This window comes from Pelophylax lessonae (assembly GCF_965119305.1).
Source record: "Pelophylax lessonae genome assembly, chromosome: 9".
Taxonomy (NCBI): Eukaryota; Metazoa; Chordata; class Amphibia; order Anura; family Ranidae; genus Pelophylax; species Pelophylax lessonae.
The window spans coordinates 238,305,239-238,326,590 of record NC_138776.1 but is presented as its reverse complement, the minus strand read 5'-3'; the positions used below and the strand labels follow the sequence as shown (position 1 = coordinate 238,326,590).

At 42.0% G+C, this 21,352-nt stretch overlaps 1 protein-coding gene across 1 annotated transcript in view; it reads left to right on the top strand.

The window, feature by feature from the left end:
• Nucleotides 1–638: 638 nt before the first annotated feature.
• Nucleotides 639–21,352, top strand: part of LOC309564695 (uncharacterized protein) — a gene marked incomplete at both ends in the record, with an annotated part of 53,640 nt that continues 32,926 nt past the window's right edge. Inside the window, 2 exons of the mRNA XM_082269360.1 lie at nucleotides 639–860; nucleotides 19,247–19,360. Of these exons, the coding sequence (XP_082125486.1) occupies nucleotides 639–860; nucleotides 19,247–19,360 (336 nt within the window). The remainder of the gene's footprint in view (nucleotides 861–19,246; nucleotides 19,361–21,352) is intronic.

Genomic DNA, 21,352 nt, shown 5'->3' with positions numbered 1-21,352 from the left:
ATTGTGGTGTGGTTTGATATATTGCAAACAGTAATAAACAAAAATGGGTTCTAACCCTTCACTACTCTATCCACATTTCCCCGCATCCAATTCGCATAACAGGAAAGTGGGACCGGCTCTCATTCGAGCCGTTTTACACATCTCCAGGGTGGCCGCAGTCCACATTAGAAAAGGGTCCTGTGCGTCTTTGGCTCCGTTTCAGGTATGAAGTCAGGCAAAATTCAGACCTGATTAGCACCGGAATCAGTGAACAGGGACACACCGGACCCCCTTCTGTGAGCCACGGGGAAACGTTCAATGCCTTAAAACAGCTGGTCATATTTTACAAAGTGAAGCAGCCATATACGTAGCATTTGTGACAGTAATAAAACCGTGAACATGCAGAGATAAGAAAACAGTATCCAGGGAGAAGGTGAACTTTGAGTCCTACACACTTTCCTGGACCAGGTTATTATTCATCTGTTAACTATCATTAAAGCCATAAGGTCATTTTGAAACAATTTTTATATCCCATAAAACATCACAGAGGTCATAGTACAGGATGTTATATGAATCTCTTTTTTTTTTAGTCGTTGTTTGTGCTTTTACTTCTTCCGTACACAGTTTTTTTTCGCTGTTTCTCTAACTAAGACTTTTAAATGGACTCTCGAGAGGCCCCATTAAGACTCCACTTTCATGATACAGTCCAGATCAATATTCACTCATCTTCTCAACCACGGTGGGATGACCCTCCTCCTGCCATCTGCTGTAACAATACAGCAGTTGCTGGACGTCGGATTGTCTCACCTGCATTACGAAGGAGGAACCAGACAGAAGAATTTCACCAGATCTTTCTGAGGGCAAAGCCTAAACTTCGTGGAGTAAGTGCAAGTATTTGGTTGTTCGTTTATTGTAGATATCTGGAGTTTCAGCCAAAACCTGTTTTTTTATTTAGTTTGTGATAAGATGTGAAGGAAAGAATTTTTACTGCTGATGTTTAGGGTTTTACTGCTTTCTGTGTTCCTACAGAGGAGATTTGCACACATTTCCTGAGCGAATATGGCTGCCCTCATGTACAGTATCTCACAAAAGTGAATACACCCCTCACATTTTTGTAAATATTTTATTATATCTTTTCATGTGACAACACTGAAGAAATGACACTTTGCTACAATGTAAAGTAGTGAGTGTACAGCTTGTATAACAGAGTTAATTTGCTGTCCCCTCAAAATAACTCAACACACAGTCTTTAATGTCTATACTGCTGGCAAGAAAAGTGAGTACACCCCTAAGTGGAAATGTCCAAATTGGGCCCAATTGACGATTTTCCTTCCCCGGTGTCGTGTGACTCATTAGTGTTACAAGGTCTCAGGTGTGAATGGGGAGCAGGTGTGTTAAATTTGGTGTTATCACTCTCACTCTCTCATACTGGTCACTGGAGGTTCAACATGGCACCTCATGGCAAAGAACTCTCTAAGGATCTGAAAAAAAGAATTGTTGTCTACATAAATATAGCCTAGGCTATAGGAAGATTTCCAAGACCCTGAAACTGAGCTGCAGCACAACGGCCAAGACCATACAGTGGTTTAACAGAACAGGTTCCATCCAGAACAGGCCTCGCTATGGTCGACCAAAGCAGTTGAGTGCACATGCTCAGCGTCATATCCAGAGGTTGTCTTTAAGAAATAGACATATGAGTGCTACCAGCATTGCTGCAGAGGTTGAAGGGGTGGGGGTCAGCTTGTCCGTGCTCAGACCATATACTGCAAACTGCATCAAATTGATCTGCATGGCTGTTGTCCCAGAAGGAAGGCTCGTCTAAAGATGATGCACAAGAAAGCCCGCAAACAGTTTGCTGAAGACAAGCAGACTAAGGACATGGATTACTGGAACCATGTCCTGTGATCTGATGAGACCAAGATAAACTTATTTGGTTCAGATGGTGTCAAGCGTGTGTGGCGGCAACCAGGTGAGGATGAGTGCAAAGACAAGTGTGTCTTGCCTACACTCAAGCATGGTGGTGGGAGTGTCATTGCCTTGGGCTGCATGAGTGCTTCCGGCACTGGGGAGCTACAGTTGATTGAGGGAACAATGCCAACATGTACTGTGACATACTGAAGCAGTGCATGATTCCCCTCCCTTCATAGACTGGGCCGCAGGGAAGTATGCCAACATGATAACGACCCCAAACATTCCTCCAAGACGACCACTGCGTTGCTAAAGAAGCTGAGGGTAAAGGTGATGGATGGGCCAAGCATGTCTCCACACCTAAACCCTATTGAGCATCTATGGGGCATCCTCAAATGGAAGGTGGAGGAGCGCAAGGTCTCTAACATCCCCCAGCTCCGTGATGTCGCCATGCAGGAGTGGAAGAGGACTCCGGTGGCAACCTGTGAAGCTCTGGTGAACTCCATGCCCAAGAGGGTTAGGGCAATGCTGGAAAACAATGGTTGCCACACAAAATATTGACACTTTGGGCACAATTTGGACATTTTCATTAGGGGTGTTTTTACTTTTGTTGCCAGCGGTTTAGATATTAATGGCTGTGTGTTGAGTTATTTTGAAGGGACAGCAAATTTACACTGTTATACAAGCTGTACACTCACTACTTTACATTGTAGCAAAGTGTAATTTCTTCAGTGTTGTCACATGAAAAGATATAATAAAATGTTTACAAAAATGTGAGGGGTGTACCCACTTTTGTGAGATAATGTACATATACTGTATAATTATACATGAAAGTCAATATAGAAAAAGCTACACTTTCTTTTATGTTCTGTTATCTACAACTTTTGATATTGGTATCAAGATTCGATCTTCACCCGATTACTGTGATAATTATATAGAGTATAATTATATATTTTACAGTACACCTGTGTGTTCTTGCATTGAGGCTGCAATGACCAATGCAGATCAACACAGGTCAACGCTCCTGGTATGCATGGCCCCTTAGGGTGAAAATCATGCATTTTATGTATCTATTGTCACACTTCTTGCAATATGGCCATAATAACATTCCCACTTTCCATTTTTTTTTTTTTTTTTTTACGTTTTTGCATACCAGTTGTTTTTGTTCTTCCTATACAGCAAATGAAAACTTTGCCCTACTAAATTAATTGTTTCTGTTTGTTACCAAAATATTTTACTCTTAGACCCCGTTCACATAGGGGCGACGCTACTTGCGCACCGCGACCTCGGAGCGGCCGGCACGGACTTAATATCATTGAAGTCAATGCAGGTCGCTCCAGGTCGCCCCAAAGAAGCTCAGGACCCTTTTTCTAAGTCAGAGCGACTTGTGTCGCTCCTATTAGAACGGGTCCTGTGCTAATCTATGGGCAGGCGACCCACGGCGATCTGTCAGGCGACCAGGTCGCCTGACAGGTCGCCCCAGTGTGAACGGGCTCTTATGTACTAATGAAAGAATTTCCAGTTGCAAATTCCTTTAATGCTTCCCTTGTTTCTTTCAAAACCCCTTCACAATCAGCAGTGTAATGGTACCAGGAGAGTAGATATTTAGCTAGTGCAGGCTGGATATGTGTATTTTTTCCACTTTCACATAGATAAAATTTGCATATCCCACTGCAAACTCACACCTCATCAAACCAAAAGTAGTTATTATATACTACAAATTTAATACATTTTAGGATAAATAATAACTCAAATAGTGCAGCACAAACAGATAATCGTTAATAAAAGATAAAAAATATTCATCAAAAAAATCATAAATTGATGATTCATAAGTCCATGTCGTTTTTCAAAGCTTAAAAAGTCCACACATTGATAACCACTGTGAGGAAGTGCTTCCAATTCAGGCATGCAGGTGTCAATGTGAATAAATTCCCTCCACCACAGACATAAGCAGCCGCTCACTTCCTTGTTATAAACAATATGGTCTCAATGCACCTTCCCCAATAAGGGGACACAATTCCTCCAGTGGGCACTCAGCAGCAACGATAATAATCCATCAATGGCGTATGTGCAGAAATAAAACAAAGCAACATCTAGTGCTCTCTGCTTAATAGTACAACTTGTTAAAACGGGTGAAAGAACTTAGAAGTCCAGCACTTGTAACAAGTGCATATGATGAGTGTTCATAGTACAGGCTATACACCAAAAAATATGGCATCACACATAGCTCCCCCATGTACGCGTTACGTCCTGGGTGGGACTTTGTCAGTGGGATGAAATCCCGCCCAGAAGGTAACGAGTACGGGGGAGAAGCTACGTGTAACATCACCTGCGGCCATCTTTTTCAGTATATAGCATGTAGTATGAGTGCTCATTGTATGCACTTGTTACAAGTGCTGGAAGGCGCATTGACATCATATTGGTCATAACAAGGAAGTGAGTGGATGCTTATGTCTGTGGTGGAGGGAATTGATTCTTATTGACACCTGCATGCCTGAATTGGAAGCACTTCCTCACAGTGGTCATAAATGTGTGGACTTTTAAAGCTTTGAAAAACTATATGGACTTATGAATCGACAATTTATGAATTTTTGGTTGAATATATATTTTTCCTTTATTATTCATTATCTGTTTGTGCTGCACTATTTGAGTTATTATACATTTTCGAGGTGTTGCGTTTTGGCCTTGCAGTGTTAAGCTTGCAATGCACTAGTTTATACTTAAGGATTTGTGCTAAATGTATATTTTATTGTGGATTTTAGGATAAATAGTTTCTTTTGAGCTTCCATCCCCAAAGTTTCATCCCATAAAATGTTTTAATCCTGTAATCCCATTTGGTAGTCAATTATGGTGTACAGGAAATTAACATCACATGTTGTTATTACATAATTAACTTGTTTCCATTCTGCATTTTCTAATTCATTCAGTATGACATTCTCAATGGCACGTTGCACTTCATTTAGTCTGGTGTAACACCCCAGACATACGGAGAGTAGGCCCACTCTACCAAGCCCTGCCAGCTCATCATCCATTAAAAGTTCTTGGGTAGCCTGCAGCACTCCCTTTCAAGGGCCTACCACCAACAGCCTGGGATGCTTTCCCCTGCTTGGGTTCCTACATTCCCCTGAGCCTTTCTTAGCTCAATCATATGAGACCCCCTACTTGTTCTTATCCTGGGAGGATTCTACCACAATTATGCAGAATTTCATGGGCCAAATTGCAACTCCGATTGCTGAGACCATGAGTGTAACACATCCCCTTCCCCTGCATAATCATTATGTGACCCTTCCTGCTGCCTTAGTGGCCTCTAAGCCTTCAGTTATGAAGTCTCTATCCAATGAAGGGTCTCTGAAATCCGTGCTGCATTAAGTTGTCCCTGAGGAGTTTTAGGCAGCTCCCATAGCTTCTAGATTTATAGAGACCATTCATCTATTGGTGCTGTTACCTGTCTAAGAGCCTCTAGAGGTCCAAAGCCTATCATAACTTTTCTAATACCCAGATGTCCTGTACAAAGACTGGGAGACTCTTGATTTCACCTCCCAAACATTTTGCAGCCCAATACCAGTTTACGTTGTCATTTATTAAGAAGTCGGCCATTTTGGGCTTTGATGAAGCAACAGTGTCATGTCCAAATAAGCACTGACGAATTCTGTAGAGGATGCGCTGGTATTTAAGTGCCTTATAGATGTCTAGAGAGTCTTTCCAAAACCTTGTTTTCTATGGCAGGCACTGCTAGGAAAGTGGTGCAAGTCTGTCAAACTGTAGTGGAATGGACTAGGTTTAGGAGAAAGAATCTAGCTGTCAAGGCTTACCTTGGTTGGAGTCTGTAGCGCAGAGATGTACGCTCAATCTTGCAGATATCCATAGTCCAAGGTGACCAGGTAAGGAAGCCACCTGTGAATGTAAAACAGAGATATATCAGCGCACGCACAAAATAAAATAAAATGAAATAAAATAAATAGCAGCTGACACAGGTAAAATAGATAAAAACCCAATGAACAATAGACAATAGAAAAGTGCAGCGCTTAGAAGGTTAAAAAACAGATCAATGGATAAAAGCAAGAGTCCTTGAATGGCACAATCAATATCTAAAATATATGAGGGTAATAAAAAGTCCAATAAGAGAAATCCAATGAAGGTGCTCAGTGCTGTAATGACACACAGGAAAAAAGTGCTTTCAATCTGTGCATTCCTCCACCAGAGATACAAGCCTCTCACCTGAGGGCTGTGTTAAACCAGCCTCAAACAAAATCCCAGCAATGGTAATCTCTTGTTCAGGACAGCGGTCTCTAAGGACATCCCTTCGTCTGGCTGATGGTGTCCTGGTCTGGCGGTTGATGTGGAGCTCCTCTGATGACTCTTCTATGGTTGGGTGACTTCTGACTCTTCCCAGCACGGTGACCGGACATGAAGGGGGAAATCTCTCCCAACTCTCGGCTTCTCTTCCTCCTGCTCACAAGTGTCCACAATCAGGGGAAAGTTCCCCTTAAAGTGTCATTCCACCTTGTGGGGGGTCCTAGGCCTGCAATGTGCAGACTGTAGACATGAAGCTGATTCTGCTCTGACCTGTGTGAGGATCTTCTCTGTCTCTCCTCCGTGTCCCCGATGGAAGATGGAGGCTTCTTGTCCTGGCTGAGAGGTGTGAGGGCCGTTCTGTGTCTGCACTATGGATCTGGGAAGACTCCAATCACATTGTGAGCCAACTTCCTCACCTAAGTGTCTGCACAGATCCATAGTGCAGACACAGAACGGCCCTCACACCTCTCAGCCAGGACAAGAAGCCTCCATCTTCCATCAGGGACACGGAGGAGAGACAGAGAAGATCCTCACACAGGTCAGAGCAGAATCAGCTTCATGTCTACAGTCTGCACATTGCAGGCCTAGGACCCCCCACAAGGTGGAATGACACTTTAAGGGGAACTTTCCCCTGATTGTGGACACTTGTGAGCAGGAGGAAGAGAAGCCGTGAGTTGGGAGAGATTTCCCCCTTCATGTCCGGTCACCGTGCTGGGAAGAGTCAGAAGTCACCCAACCATAGAAGAGTCATCAGAGGAGCTCCACATCAACCTCCAGACCAGGACACCATCAGCCAGACAAAGGGATGTCCTTAGAGACCGCTGTCCTGAACAAGAGATTACCATTGCTGGGATTTTGTTTGAGGCTGGTTTAACACAGCCCTCAGGTGAGAGGCTTGTATCTCTGGTGGAGGATTGCACAGATTAAAAGCACTTTTTTCCTGTGTGTCATTACAGCACTGAGCACCTTTATTGGATTTCTCTTATTGGACTTTTTATTACCCTCATATATTTTAGATATTGATTGTGCCATTCAAGGACTCTTGCTTTTATCCATTGATCTGTTTTTTAACCTTCTAAGCGCTGCACTTTTCTATTGTCTAAGGAAGCCACCTGGACTGCAAATCTGTGCACGGGGGCTTGGCAGGAAAAGTGCTCCAATTAGCAGTACCTGCAGGAATACAAACAGGATAGTCCAGGAATAACCGTAGTCAATGGATGCCACAAGTCAGGATAAACACGGAGCGGAGGCAAGGTCAGAAGCTGGAGTCAGTCTGGAAAACAAGCTCAGGAGACAAGAAAACAAGAACTAAATCTGTTAACCAGGAACAATGAACTGACACAGGGGCAGCCCGTCCATTGGAGGCGCCGGGGCGCCACCCCCCTATCCATGTGCCCGGCCCGCTAATATACATGCAGGGCGCTGGACGCATGGATTCCAATAGGGGATTTTTTTTAAGCACATGATTAGAGCCAGAGGCTCTAATAGGCTTCAAAAAAGGTGGGCTCGAGGCGCAAAGCACCGCGCCTTGAGCCCACCCAGTTGTGTGACAATATCGAATGAATATTCACTAATGTCACACTGACTCTCCTCCCAGGAAGAGGGTTGTGAGACCCCTTTCCCAATTGGCCAAAAGGAGAAGCGATCTTACTGACCAGTGGCCAGGAAGAGGCAGAAGAGACACAGCTGGAGGAAAAGGACAGCGACTCAGCCATCCAGCACTCCCCGGCTCGGACAGGAGGAAGGAGGAGGTAAGGAGGCAGACGGTTGGGGGGGGGGGACGCGTCACCTGCCAACTGACTGAGTCTGACTGAGACTGACCGCTGGACGGACCAACCAATGGGGAGGGGGGTGCACATTGGTTTGCCCCCCCCCCCAAATTATAGAGCACCAGCCGCCACTGAACTGGCACTGCTCTTAAGGAGAGGCAATGTTTTATACCTTGCTTAAAGGAGAAATTAGCTTCAGGTGGACAATGAGAGACACGAGCATACTCAGGTAAAGTCCAGCCCCCTAATGCTGCAGGCAATGCCAAATAAACAAGACTGGATCAATACGAGCTGAAGTGTGGCTCAGAGGCAGGATAAAAGGCCCATAACATCAAAGTATCCAGGTTCAAATCCCCTGATAGGTACTTAATGGCGGCCACGCCATTATTGTCTAGAGATAGTTTGTGCTGTACGTGTCTACCTTGCAGCAACTGCTTCCATTAGAAAGACTGGTTCTCTTTTTGTCATCCATGATGATCCCCGTAAAGAAGAACCAGTTTCTCGTTCCACCAATTCTCGGAGGCACAGACAGGATTATCATTCAAGTTTATGGTCTTAAGGATCAGATTCCACCCTTTCTTGTCAAGGCACACTCAATTAGATAAGTGAGTGCCTCCTGAGCTTTTCGGCATCACACAACTGTTTCCCAGAATTGCAGGACTAATATCTGGTCTTCTTTTCTGAAATTTTCCAGGTTTTACAAGATGGATATTCAAGTCTCATCTGATACCAGCTTTGGACATAAGGTCTTTCAGGCCTGTGCTTATTGTCTGCTCCCAATACTGCTTTGTTACAAAACTGAGGCATCCTGAGAGTGGGACAGATTATACTAGGCTGGTCACTCTTTCTTGTTTGCCAGTCTCCAAATCCTCCTGTAGGTGACAGTATACAAACAGTAGTCTCTAAACCTTGTGTCCCTCAATGAACTCCAAGAACAGAAATTCCCGGTGAATACAAAAATCCAATTATTGCCCAAAAGGTAACAAACTTCTCATCCATACTGTCAACCATCTTTCTTTTTTTTTTTCCACATCAGGTTGCAGGGACAACAGTTTTAAGTACCATCATATAAACTTTATGCCGGGGCTCAACAACCTGTAGATTGGGTGACTGATAGAGCCGCCATCCCAGAGCATCAAACATAGTGCAATGCATTGGGACTACTTGCAAAGTTAGAGCTGTAGTAGGGAGCAAGAGCCACATAAGCCAATGCCTCCTCTATAGTGCTGGCTCCTGTCCCATGCGGAGTGATACCAACTGCACTCCACCTTTTATCCTTTTTATCCCGGCTAGCGGTCTTTAGAGTGGTGCCAGCAGCAGGAAAAAAGAGATCTTCAGGTCAGTGTGAAGCAATACACTTGGCATAATAGTATATGGCTGCTTTCACACTGATGTGCTGAAGTTTACCAACACCATGGGTGCAGTGCTGTGTACCTGTAGCTTTCCTGTGAGTTTGCTGCGCTTAACCATACAATTCTATTATAGCCTGCGGGTTTGGATGCTCTTTCTGAATGCAGGAGTTGTTTTGCACGTTCAGAAAGTGCACCACACCTGCAGGATATAGAGGTTCATCTCATAAAAATAGAATATCATCAAAAAGTTAATTTATTCCAGTAATTAAATTCAAAAAGTGAAACTCCTATATTTTATATAGATGCGTTACACACAGAGTGATATATTTGTTCTTTCTTTTAATTTTGATGATTATGGCTTACAGCTAGTGAAAACTCAAAATTCAGCATCTCAGAAAATTATATTATGTAAGACCAAAAAAAAAAAAAAGGACTTTTATTACAGAAATGTTGGCTTACCGAAAAGTTTGTCCATGTACACTATAGTATGCACTCAATAGTTGGTCGGGGCTCCTTTTGCGTAAATTACTGCATCAATGCGGAGTGGCATGGAGGCGATCAGCTTGTGGCACTGCTGAGGTGTTATGGAAGCCCAGGTTGCTTTGATAGTGGCCTTCAGCTCCTTTGCATTGTTGGGTCTGATGTCTCTCGTCTTCTTCTTGACAATACCCCCCTGCAGATTCTCTAAGGTTAGGCAAGCTTGCTGGCCAGTCAAGCACAGTGACACCATGATCATTAAACCAGGTATTGGTAGTTTTGGCAGTGTGGGCGGTGCCAAGTCCTGCTGGAAAATGAAATCAGCATCTCCATAAAGTTGGTCAGCAGAGGTAAGGGTGAAGTGCTCTAGAATTTCCTGGTAGAGGGCTTGATAAAACACAGTGGACCAACACCAGCAGATGATAGGGCTCTCCAAATCATCACGGACTGTGGAAAATTTCAAGGTCCCAGAGTCTGGAGGAAGAGTGAAGAGGTGCAGAATCCAAGTTGCATGAGGTCCAGTGGGAAGTTTATACAGTCAGTGATAGATAGATAAAGATACTGAATTTTGGGTTTGCACTAGCTATTAGCCATAATCATCAAAATAAAATAAAAAATGCTTGAAATATATCACTCTGTGTATAACACATCTATATAAAATAAGAGTTTCACTCTTTGAATTGAATTACTGAAATAAATTAACTTTTTGATGATATTCTAATTTTATGGGAAGCACTTGTAATAGAAGTCTAAGGTCCCTTTCACACATACGGTCCGTTTGTCCGTTTTTCATCCATCAAAACGGATGAAAAACGGGCATCGATGCATCTCTATGTAAAAACGGATGACAACGGATGATCATCCGTTAACATCCGTTTTTATCTTTTCATCATTTCTTCTGTCAATGTCCGTTTTTGTGGAACAGATGAAAGCTCTATTTTTCATCCGTCAAAAAAAACGGATCGGACGAAAAATAGATGTAAACTGACAAACGGTCCGTTTTTCATCCATTGTTTCATTGGTAGTGGATGTAAAAAAAAAAAAACGGATTGAAAAACGGATAAAAAAACGGATGAAAAACGGATGAAAAAACTGATGAGAAACTGATACATTTTGACACGACTGAACTGATTGATGAACTGAACGGACCGTGTGAAAGGGGCCTAAGGCAAAGAACAGCTAACCCAGGAAAGTTGCAGATGCTCTGTGCTGCACCTGCGGTGCAGGTAAACTGCAGCACATCAGTATGAAAGCAGCCTTATAGGGGGCTCCGGACAGTAAGGTTTCATTTACATTTGCAGTTAAGGGAGGTGGTAAAACCCCATAGTTAAGATGTGTTTTTATCATCCTCACCCCAACCGCACCCCCCTTTAGCTGCAGGTTTAACCCCTTGGATCCCGCAGAAACATGCAGCTGCAGGGCACCCAATGTTATTTGTGCTAATTAACACACCTATTGTCTTCTAGCAAACTAATGGGGGATGTGTTTACACTTAAAATAATGTGTATTGTACTTTGGGAGCTTGATGCCGGCAGTCTGACCTGGAGTGAGATCCTGATTAATTGAAGCATTGTCTAGGTGTGGATTCCCATTCATTCATATTGTTTCTGTCTGGTGGCAAATTTGATTAACTCTTGGAGGATTCTGTATGATGGGATTAGCCTTGTGTAAGCTGTACCTCGTTATCTAAACCATTGTGTGATGTTTTGGGTAAATATTTGGGTGGTTACTGGCATACTTCTCAAGTATATAAAAAGTCTGAATTCTTGTTCGATAAACAGTTCCAGATCTTATACAAGCTAAGTTGTCGGCTAGACTTGTATATTGGGGCTATAATATCTGATATCTGTTCAAGACTGAAGGAAGTGGTAAACTGACGGAAGCATGCAAGCACATTGTGGGTTGGTTCTCTCACAGTTAACAGTAAGAAAGGTATAGCACAGCGATTAAACAATTGGAGGAATAAATTGCTACAATATAACTGCAGAAAACAATAGTACTGTAGTACTTAAAGTGGAGTTCCACCTGTTTTTGTGTTTATAAACACACATTCACTTGTCCCCCGATCCTGTGATGCGGCCGGCGGAAGCCTCGGTTCTCTCCCTCTTCTCTCCATGGCGCCAGCATCACTAGTGTGGGCACCCGGCTGTGACAACTTGTGGCTTCACAGCCAGGTGCACACTGCGCATGCGTGAGTCGCGCTTTGCATCCTGAGTGGAGGGCAATCTTCTGGGACCTGTGACGTGTCCCAGAAGATTGCAGGGAGGGAGGGGAAGAGGAGAACTTCTGCTCAGGGAGTCGGTACCTGTCAAATCTAGGTACCCACTCCCCCTCCAAAAAAAGCACATGCCAAATGTGGCATGTTAGGGGGTCAGGAGGCCTTAAAGCGGAAGTTCCACTTTTGGGTGGAACTCTGCTTTAAGCTGTAAGGATAGCAGCTGCAAAACAGTGAATATTCAAGAGTACATGTGTGCAAGGTGCAGCGTGGTGTGGCGGGCAGTAAATACACAGAATCAAGGGTGTAACTACAGGAGTCACAATTGTGCACCAGGGCCCCCCTGTACACCTGGATGGGAGGGGCGGCGACATTCAGAGGAACAGATGCCCTCTATTTTCCTCCTGCAGCGGCAAAAAGCCTGCTTCTTCTCCTCTCCCTCCCAAAGGCATTCAGCGGCTACAGGGATAAAATTATGGGGATCAGTTCCTCTATATGCTACTGCTCCTCCTATCCAGCTCCTTTCTGCTTTCCCTGTGCTCTCTCCCAGCCCCCCTGTGCTCTTTCTCTCCCCCCCCCCCTCGCTTCCCACAGCTGTGCCTTGTTCCTCCCGCCCGCTAGCCACTCACATAAAGCATGCTAAACCTAGAAGCTGGAGTCTTAAGTAGACTCTGTCTGACCCAAGATGATCACTTGAGTCACAAGGGGCTCCAGCATCCAATCGGACAGCTGTTTCCTTGTGATTGCAGGAAGTTATAGAGGAAACAAGTTGCTCTTAGCTTCCTTCTCCTTCTGCATTGCCACTTTAATTGAGCACCACCTGCAGTGGGGAGTACAGACTGCACCTGCCTACAACTCTTTCTTAAACCTGCACTGGGTAACCCTAACTAGGGGTGAGGCCTATAGGTATATATCAGGTGTGAACCCCTAATGACGTCAGATGTTGCTGATGAAACATGTTGGGTGGGATCTACATGATACGTCACTTCCGCCATCTTGGAATGCAGGTGGAATGCAAATCGGCGTCCCTGCTATGTTACCAAGTCCATTTTGATCTGCAACATTCGTAAGTGTTTATACTAGTGCGCAATTAATACATTCTTTTAAATACTACACTATGAAGGGTCTTTTGTCTTTTTCCTAATCATATGATACTCTGGAGGTATCATCTGACTGGACTGGAGTGCTACTGGGGAACATCTATTTCTTTGAGAGAAATTCCTCTCAATGATCCAATATGCATTCTAAATGTCTGTGTCTGGTGAGTAGGAAATCTATCTGATGGTGGTGGAAGATAGCACAACCCACTTTTTGCTGTGTGGAGTCACTTGAGAAGATCTCTGCATCACCTTATTTGCATGATTTGGAGCACTTGGTGGTTATGTATGGACATTTTCATATCTTAAGCTTATTATAAGCGGTTTCTTGTTGAGTCCATTTTTAAAGAGAGCATGGTTTTAACTTTTTCATTCACATATATCACAGTCAGCAACCAGTGGTATACTACTCCAGTCCTTGTGCTGGACAGCTTGTTGGGGCCCAAAACCTTGTGTAGTGTTCCCTTAAAACCTGAGGCCTGCAATGACATAGTATTTCTATCAGGCAGCTCTGTCCCTCTGCTGTGAAGTTGTTTTTTTAGGATTTTACTTTACACAAGCTGACAGCTTTCTGGATTTCCTATTTTTGCATTAATACAAGTCATGTGAAGGTACTTTTTTACTACTTATTAATAAAAATTAAAACTTTAATGGGCTTCAGTATGGCAGACTTTTTTTTTTTTAATCACCTGGGTTACTTACTGGGATCCGGTGCAGAGTGATAACCAATTTCATTTGATGACCAGATCTCCATTGTATATCACATGCGTTTATGACCTTTATAATTTATAGTCCAACACATTTTGTAAAAGGCGTACACGGAGTGTTTTTGGCTGGTGGTGGATCGCACAGTGCACTTTGGATGGTTGGATGCCGGTTCATCCTATTTACATTGATTTGTTTATCTGAATGTTTACAGGCTGTTTTCATGCAAATCGCTTTAGTGCGTTTGCACTTTATGTATGTGCATGAATTTGTGTTTATGTGTGTTTATGAATTTATCATTTTTTTTATTTTTACTAGAGCTGCTTATAATTTATACACATTGTGTATGAGCTGGTATCACAGTTTATTAGGCAGCTGCTCGTTTGAGGTTTTATGTCCGTGCTGATTTTTTTAAAAATTTGATTTGTTGTGTAGGATTGGTCAATGGTCACTCACCAGTCTCATGTTGGCATGAGCCTTCCTTCTCCCTAAAGACAAAGGGTCTCTTTCAGGGTCTCCTCAGCATCTGACCCTTTAACTGAACAGCAGGCTCCTTAAAGTCCAGGCCTCACTTCAGTGCTCCAGAATAGCATTCACTCTGCCTCTCCTGCTCTCAGACGTCACTGTCTGCTCCCTGCCTCTGCTTTTCAGGCAGAAATCACCCCTCTCTTCTCACCAGGTGCAGCAAATCAGTATCAGTTCTGTTCTTCCCATAAGAAGAGCGCCCTTCCCCTCTCTTAACCTGGGAAAAATGCCTCAACTGCTCCTCAGTTATATAGTTACATAGTTACATAGTTAGTCAGGTTGAAAAGAGGCACAAGTCCACCTGGCTAATCCAATAAAAACAAAAAAAAAAAAAAAAAAACAGTAATGAAAACCCAACCATACAATCCCATATACACAATCCTATACCCGCAGTTGATCCAGAGGAAGAAGAAACCCCAGCAAAGCATGATCCAACTTGCTACAGCAGGGGAAAAAAATTCCTTCCTGATCCCCCGAGAGGCAATCGGATATTCCCCGGATCAACTTTACCTATAAATATTAGTAGCCACTTATATTAAGTACACCCAGGAAACAATCCAGGCCTTTTTTAAAGCAATCTAGTGAGCTGGCCAGAACCACCTCTGGAGGGGGTCTATTCCACATTTTCACAGCTCTTACGTTGAAGAAACCTTTCCGTATTTGGAGACGAAATCTGTTTTCCTCTAGACGTAAAGAGTGCCCCCTTGTACTCTGTGTTGACCTTACAGTGAATAACTCTAACCAAGTTCACTATATGGACCCCTTATGTACTTATACATGTTGATCATATCCCCCCTTAATCTCCTCTTCTCAAGAGAGAATAAATTCAGTTCCTGTAATATTTTCTCATAGCTGGGCTCCTTTATGACTCTTATCAGTTTGGTTGCCCTTCTCTGCACTTTCTCCAGTTACCCGATATCCTTTTTAGGAACTGGGGACCAAAACTGAACTGCATATTCCAGATGAGGTCTTACTAATGATTTGTACAGGGGCAAAATGATATCTCTCTCTCTGGAGTCCATGCCTCTGTTAATACAAGAAAGGACTTTGCTTGCTTTGGAAACAGCAGCTTGGCATTGCATGCTATTATTAAGCTTATGATCTACCAGAACACCCAGATCCTTCTCCGCTATGGATTCCCCCAGTTCTACTCCACCTAGTACGTATGCTGCATGCATATTATTAGCCCCCAAGTGCATAACTTTACATTTATCAACATTAAACCTCATTTGCCACATAGTTGCCCAATGAAACAGTGTAAAATAAGTTATTCAACTGCAAAGCTTGGTGTCATCTGCAAAGACTGAAATTGTACTTTTAATCCCAGACCCTATATAATTTATAAAGATATTAAAAAGTAAGGATCCCAACACTGAACCTTGGGGTACACCACTGATAATCTTAGACCATTCAGAGTAAGAATCATTAACCACTCTCTGAATTCTATCTTTTAGCCAATTTTCTATCCATTTGCAAATTAGTGACACTCTCTGGGAATTGTAGTTCAAAACAAACTTTCTAGTAGTTCATGTCCTCAGTTTCCCCCCTAGTAGATGGAGAGTGAAGGCCCCTTGAACCTCCTTTAGGGAAAGAGAGCCTTGACTACTGGAAGCATGACATCACTGTGGGTGTGAAAATAAAAGGGAAGTTAATTAGCTCTCTTAGGATTGGCTACAAAGACCTGAGGTGACTGGGTGGAGCCTGAACTCTAAGAAAAGGCTACGCTAGGGCACGTCCAACTGCTCTGAGGAGATTCAGCAGTCACAAAAGTTGCCCACCCTCCTGCTCGCTGTGATATTTTGTCACAGCTTTATTGGCGGTTTTGACCTTGCCAGCAATTGATGTTTCTTTATATTATATTTATATTATTTGCCCTTAAGTTAAATTCTGGGGTCAGTCTAATGCCTGTTTGGCACTGATGGTAAGGACAGGCCTCCTAGACAATGGGAGTTTATGTTTAATGAGTGCTTACAGTATAACTTTGACTGGCATTGTTGTTTGGTACATTTGGAAAGTTGTTACTGTCAGAATATTTATACTGCTATGAATATAACAGTGTCTATTTATGTAAATAAGCAAAGATCTGTAAGGTAGGAGAATCTCAACTTATTTCCACAAATCAATATGTAACAAGTTCTTTTTAATCAATTAATTTATTTTTAAAAGCATATACCAATCTTAGTGAAAACAGTCTACAGTAGGGAATATATAAGAATATTTATTCACAAGACATGTATTCACAATAAATGATTAGACTTGAGATGACACAAAGAGATAACTTTACATAAAATACAAACTTAAAACGATAAATGCAATGTGATATTTAGCTCAATAATGAAAGTAAAAATAAAACAAGATTACGTTTTCCCCAGGTAATAGCATAAACCATAGATAAGTATTCTATATAATCAGACCACAATTGTCTGCGAATTGCGCAGTCTACAGTCACTCCACTGCAGATGGAGCGAGAATAAGCTATGCAAAACGGGAGACTAAAATCACTAATATGCGCTAAATCTGATATTAATAAAAATGTATAAAAACAAAAATCAGCTTTTAGAGAAAAATCTACTATGGTTTATTTGGCTGGGATTGTAATCTCATTACCCTTAAATATGTAATTTAAAACATATAAGGAAGAACATAAATGATAGTAAATAATAATCAAATAAACAGCAAGGTATATTTACCACACTTAAGATGGCTGCTAGCTTAAAATCGTCGTTACCAGAGTCCTTAAGATGGCTGCCTTCCCAAAATGGTGGCTGGTTAGGGAGGAGTTTCTTTTGGCGTCCTTCAAAGTTTCAGAGACATTATGGAGCAAAATGGAGTATGTATAGATAAGTATATGCATGGCTGTAGTAGCGTGTGTGTTGTAGGTGTAATGAATGTTGTCAGTAATGTGTGTCTCTCACATCTGGGTTCTCCTTTTTATATTGTGTTGAACAAAAGGACAGTAAAATTACCATAAGCCAAACCCAGAAGAAAGAACTTTATCCCCATTGGTTAGGATATTTTATCATTAACTGGTGATGTCATTGGGCAACACCTCTAGTTATCCAGTATTTTGGATATTAAAATTAAATGATATTTAAGAATAATCATAAAACAACATAAAAACTTGTCCATACTCTCATAATACACATATGTCCATCTAATATCTCCATCATGTATTTTGGCAGGGATTGGATCTGGTAAAGCCATTTATATGATTATATTTATAATACAATATATATTTTTATTGGAAATACCTGATTTTACCCCGAGACTGCATTTAGTATTAATCTCCAAAGGGGGCAGTATTGTATTACTCTTTAAATTCAGTATAAAACATATCATAACATGCACAATAGTACCACTATTAACTGATAACCTTCTGACCTGGCTGAGCAAAAATAATTAAATCACTTGGATCCTGTCAAAACCCTGTCAGACTTTTGGGCTAGGATATAGTATTTATGTGGCCATAAAAACTTAAACACAAACGTTTCTAAGATGAGGTAATTAGTTTCACCTAAGTAAGATTATTATGTGTAAAAATATAAAACCAAAATATAGTATATAATACACTCAACTATTGTTCATTGTAAAATACAGATAAGAGTACAAGCTAGACTAGCCACCAGTGACTGGTATGGTGTCTCGCTAATTGACTCTTATCTGATGAGATGTAAAAAGGCCTCATTATTTAAGATTTAAAGGAATACAAAGAAAATCTGTTGAAAATATAAGACCTTCTTGTAAGAGAAATTTTGTTTAAAAAGGACATATGAAATTTCCATCACCCCTAACAAAATGGATGCTGTACTATTCAAAATCTCTATATAGGACTGAATATGTATGGCCTTTATAATTCCATTTTTCTTTTATTTAATCTCCCCAATAATCCTGACATTACATTTTAAGTTCAATTAAACTGTGGCTTTGCCCTATTTCCAACTTAATCTGCTTCTGTGTCTTTTTGGGGGGCAAGGTATTGATTTATTACTTGGTCATAGATGAGCCTATGCTTCTCAGCAGTCATGGCTGAACACCAGATGTTGTGCGTAATATGACAACATTTTCTTCTATAGCTGTGCCAGTAAATATCACTGAACAAACACAGAATACTCTCCTTAAACATAAACAGGAACCGCATTGCAAATAGTAAATTAATAGTCAGGTCCGATAGCTGCTCCTGTCTTTGCCAGCATTGCAGATTGGGGCTACACAATTGTTTGACATTTTTCAACCACGGTGCTGCTGGGTTCTTCAGAGGTGCCTTGGCAAAATGCCTAAAAATGGCAGCAAATTGCCACAGGTTTTTACTTAGCAGCATTACAACCCATGGCACTGTGCAGGTCATGCCACTGGCACCCTGACAACCAATTATATCACTGGTTGATAAGGAGAACGACGGGTGCTTGCATAGCACCCTTGTTTACTTCCCCCCCCCCTCCATCAGCACTGGGGTCACATTGGCAAGTAGAAGAAGAGAAACTGAAGGGGAAAATAAACGCTAGAATACTAGTCAGTACCAGTTTACCAGGAATAAATAATTTCTAATGTTGGATGGCCCATGTTTTGGATGCTGCTGCTATGTGTAAAACTATTAGTTTAGGGTTATTTTACATTTTAGAATGTGGTGGGTTGAGATTCTGCAGAATTTTAAAGGGTGCCCCGACTTAAAAAAGGTTGAAAAATACTGCTCTAAACATTATACCTCTCCTTTACATCCCCATACTTCTACTACATTGAATTATTGCCAACAATAAATCAGGCAGGAAGGTTTCCCAGTGACCAACATATATATATATATATATTATGGAAACTGATTTTAGAAGCACTACTTAGAAAAAAAACACAACTATGGCTAAAATGGCTAAAATGTTATTCCATAGCAATCATCTGATATACTTGTTTTCTCTTGATTTTATTTTACAGATCTTCCAGATATTTTTGTCCCACTTTCAGCTGGCACTCGGGATTGCTCTTATTTATATTGGTGGCAGAAACAATACCCGCATGAGCTATATTACTTTTTGGGGACCAACATTTGTATGTATTACTCATATCTAGAACTTTTAAAGAACTCTGTTGTTGGATGGAAATTGTGCATTTTCCGTAGGTATTTTAATGCATACAGTACAGATGGGTTTTTCACTATTGCATTCAATGTACAGTAGTATAAATGCTCCCTTTAGTGCCGGTTCACACTCTTGCGAGTGCGGCGATCGCATTTAATATCGGAGCGCACTGCTCCTTCATTACATGCGATCGGATGTGCGGTGCGAATTCAGTTATACACTTTCTATGGCTAAATTCGCACTGCACCCGCACAAAAGTCGCACATGTCCCTTTTTTTCAGCCGCATCAGGATCGGATCGCACAGTGGTTCACACTTGTGCGATCCGATCCTGTGCGAACTGTAAAGATCGCACTGTGATATGTGATCCAACTGGGGGTGTCGTTAACATTTCATTGACACCCCCAGCGTATCGCATATGTCAGTGTGAACTGCCAGGGGTGCGTTTGCGATGTGGGAACAGGCTGCGAATTCGCAGCCTTCCCGCATCGCATAAGTGTGACCCGGCATTTAGCGGTCATCTGTATATCAAAGAATGTGTTTGGCATCTTTGCTTGACGGAGACCTGTAGAGAGCAAGTATGGATGCTGCCATTAATGACTAGTTGTCTGGCTATTCCATACCTCCCAACTTTTTGAGATGGGAACGAGGGACACCTATTAGCAAAAGTATGTAGGAATAGGACACACCCCTTCCCTGCCCTTTAACCGGTTGCCGACCACATGCCGCCTATATATTGTGGCAGTGTGGCTCTCCCAGGCAAACCGAAGGGCTACGTCGGTCCCGCGCCTGCAGCTAGGGGGTGAGCGCACGCCGCCGCCGGCACGCTTCCACCCCCACTCATCAGTGGAGACCCAGATGCCACCTGACCCCCGCAATCGTTCCCTGCTGAGAGAGAAGAACGGTCAAATGTTGTAAACACAGCCGACCGTCCTTCTCCCTGGGATGATCACAGAGCTCATGTGATCCTGCTATATAGGATCACATGTCTTTGTGATAATTTCAGAAGCCACGCCCCCCATAGTTAAAAAAATCCCCCTAGGTACACATTTAACCCTTTGATCACCCACACTGTTAACCCCTTCCCTGCCAGTGTCAATTTTTGCAGTAGCAGTGCATATTTTTAGCACTGATTACTGCAGTAATGTCACTGGTCCCCCCATAAGTGTCAAAAATGACAGTCAGGGGTCCAATCTGTGCGCCGTAATGTCGCAGTCCCGCAAAAAATCACAGATTGCCACCATTACTAGTAAAAAAAACAATAAAAATGACATAAATCTTTCCTGTAGTTAGTAGATGCAATAATTTTTGCGCAAACCAATCAAAAAACGCTTATTGTGATTTTTTCTTTACCAGAAATATGTAGCAGAAAACAAATTGGCCTAAAATGTTAAAAAATTTTGATTTTTTTATTTTTTTTTTTGGGAATGTCATATAGAAGAATGGGAAAAATATTGTTTTTTATTCCAGAATTGTCGCTCTTTTTTTGTTTATAGCGCAAAAAATTAAAATCACACAGGTGATCAAATACCACCAAAAGAAAGCTCTATTTGTGAAAAAAAAGGAGTTTCATTGATTTGATGCTATACTCTGATTAAAAAGTGTTCCTTTAATATTTTTGAGCTGTGTAGTTTCTTGTATTTCAAAAGAGTTATGGACTGCATAGAGAGAAAGAGAGAGAGAGACATAATTTTGATGAGTTCTTGATGGAGGAGGGATGCAGGCTATCTGGCATCCACAGATGGCTACAGAATGTTTACAGAGATCACACTATTGACAAGAGCAATGTCTTGTCATTTGTGACTCTTGCCAATGGTGTCATCTCTGTAAACATTCTGTAGCCTTCTGTGGGTGTCAGGCAGCCTCCAGGCAGCTTGCATCCTTCCTTCAACAATAACTCAATGACGACACATTGCTTCTGCTTGGAATCTACAGTTCTCACTGTATATTAATGTAGCACACCC